Below are 2,500 nucleotides of genomic sequence, written 5' to 3'. Positions count from 1 at the left end.
GGAAGAACTGCTTCTGACTGACACACAGCAGGCACGTCACCAGGGGGAACAGATGCTGCATCACACAACGCCAACAACACCGCCACAATTACATGGAGAGGAAAAAACATACAAGAGTAGATAAATCCTAGAAAAAAATTGATGTTATGTGGAAATTTGCTTTACGATGGCTTACATACTTACATACATATGACACAAATAATATATGCATATCAGTTTGTTTTGTTTTTTTAGTAGGAGTTTTACGGCGCTCGCAACTGCATGAGGTCATGAGCGCCAAGGGGTGGAGGTCAACAGAGAAGTCTTGACAGGGAATCAGGCTCACTCTGTTCACCTCTCTAGCTTCAACAGCACAAAGTCTGCTTTAACTATCAAGACACCCCGGAAATAGCGGGTCACAAGAGTGTGACAAACATACAAAAGAAGTAGAGGAAAAAATGACGATAGTAAGGATTAGGAAAGAAAAAGCAGCAGTTCCCAGTTGCAGTTCAGGCAATTATGAGCATGACATTGGTGAATCACCCCATTTACAATTCTACTGTGCATAGGAACATGGGAATGGCCTAAAGACACTTCAGTCTGTAGTTCTGCCCCGGAGGGTCTATGCATATTAATAGATACATATGACACACATATGCATATAAATACATACGCTGAATAATCCGTCAAAGTTATGACATACCCAGATATCACACAATTACAGACAATCAGCGCACCATGTAGACAACACATCTCACAAATACAAACTCCTGCGTGTAACACATCTACCCACCAGTGTGTGTTTGCGCTTTGTAGCCATATCCACTGTGACTGTGTACAAATCCTCCACCAGTTTCTTCAGGACTGGGATGTTCACCTCGTTTTTCACAGTCTGAACAAAGAAATAAATAAATATATAAAAACAAGAAAGATTAGATTCTAAAATGTGACCCTATTTTCAGAAATGTCTGAATTATTAGCAAAAAGATATGACGAAAGCACATGAACTAAGAGACAACAACATCAGTAAAGTAAGTAAGTGTATGGAATCAACGCCTTCTTCAACACTGTTAAGTTATTTAAGAGGCAAGACCTCCAAATTTAACATCCATCTCCGACAGACAGAGCAAAATGGTAAATGAGTTGAGTGTCTTGAAAACCCACAAAACGACCAGAGCTCAAGAACATCTAGCAGGGATTCAAACCAGCCTCACCCTCTCCGCAGATACCAATTGAGCTAATGAAGGAAGCACTCTGACAACATGAGCAAATCTAAATTTTACAAAAGACAAGAGAATCAGACACATCTTCAGTTGGAAGACCCAAACATATTGACACTTTCCAAAACAAATAAAAGATTCAGGTTGATCTTGCTCTCCACGACTAAAAAACATTACAAGTCCTCCTTTTTCTTGTGCAATCAATGAAATACTGGCAAGCCCAACATGCTCTCAAAATTCTGGGAAAACCTGGGAGAAGCAGAAGCTTCATCGAGACAAAAAAGAAATCACAATATAATCACAACTTACAGCAGCCACAGGAAGCAGAATCTCCACAAAGAGACCAGCCAGCGCATGTTTAATGTCCCTGTCCTTGACCTCCAGGAAGTAGTGACCCAGTTCCAGCAGAAGCTGGACACACAATTCAAACTCCTCGATGGGGTGCATCTTCAAGGAGAGGGAGAAAATACTATTGGTATGAACTGGCATCGAGGCAAACATTGCATGGCACAATTTAAGTAATACAAAAGAAGAAGCATGTCCTGAGTCATCAGATTTAGAGTAAACAAGCACCATTACAGCCATGTGTCCTGTCAAATTTCAGCACGATAACCGATACATTTATTATGTTTGTTATCATGACAGACTTTACTTGAGTCAGCATTTACAACCACATTTTCAAATAAATGATCAACATAACAACTGCATTTCACACATTTCCAGTAATAAAATCTATGTGACAAAGACACCATTAATGACACACACTATACCTTGACCCTGAAGAACTTGAGTCCCATGAGCAGGCTGATGATGCTCTGTGCTGTATACGGCGTCTGGTCGCGCAGCTTCAGCTCCTTCAGCTCATTCATGAACTTTTTACGAACAGCCAGGAACCTGGAGTAAGGGAAGGGGAGAGTCAGGTAGTGGACAGTTTAGTTTGAGTTGTTGTTGTTGTTAGCGATCCAGGTTTAGTTTGAGTAAGAGAACGTACTTCACTACAACAACATTCAAGTAGTGCAAGGAAAGTCCAGGACAAACGTAACAGAAAGTTTTGAATGTTGAGTAAGGAGCAGCGCATCAACTCCTTAACCCTATCCGTACAACGTGTCTCATTAATCTGATCCGTACGCTTTGCATAGCAGTCTGTCAAAATTATTTTTTGAGAAATACTGAAAGTTTTCAAGAGATCTTTGTACTAGAAGTATTCTAAAATGTGAAGAATACAACCCCAGGTACGGATAGGGTTAACTGTCATTTCTTGCAGTGGAAAAGCAAGATAGACAGACAGAAACAATAGACGG

The 2,500-nt window shown here is 40.5% G+C and overlaps 1 protein-coding gene across 3 annotated transcripts in view; it reads right to left on the bottom strand.

The window, feature by feature from the left end:
• The window catches only part of LOC101847782 (protein furry homolog), a gene marked incomplete in the record, with an annotated part of 102,518 nt that overhangs the window by 84,095 nt on the left and 15,923 nt on the right, over positions 1 to 2,500 (bottom strand). For all 3 annotated transcript variants that reach the window (XM_013089976.2, XM_013089978.2, XM_013089977.2), the window contains 4 exon segments: positions 1 to 55; positions 773 to 871; positions 1,509 to 1,646; positions 1,970 to 2,093. The exon segment at positions 1 to 55 is cut by the window's left edge and continues 103 nt beyond it. In XM_013089976.2, coding sequence (XP_012945430.1) covers positions 1 to 55; positions 773 to 871; positions 1,509 to 1,646; positions 1,970 to 2,093 — 416 coding nt within the window.

The sequence above is a fragment of the Aplysia californica genome, unplaced genomic scaffold (assembly GCF_000002075.1).
Source record: "Aplysia californica isolate F4 #8 unplaced genomic scaffold, AplCal3.0 scaffold01095, whole genome shotgun sequence".
NCBI lineage: Eukaryota > Metazoa > Mollusca > Gastropoda > Aplysiida > Aplysiidae > Aplysia > Aplysia californica.
This window is presented reverse-complemented; position numbering and strand designations above follow the sequence as displayed.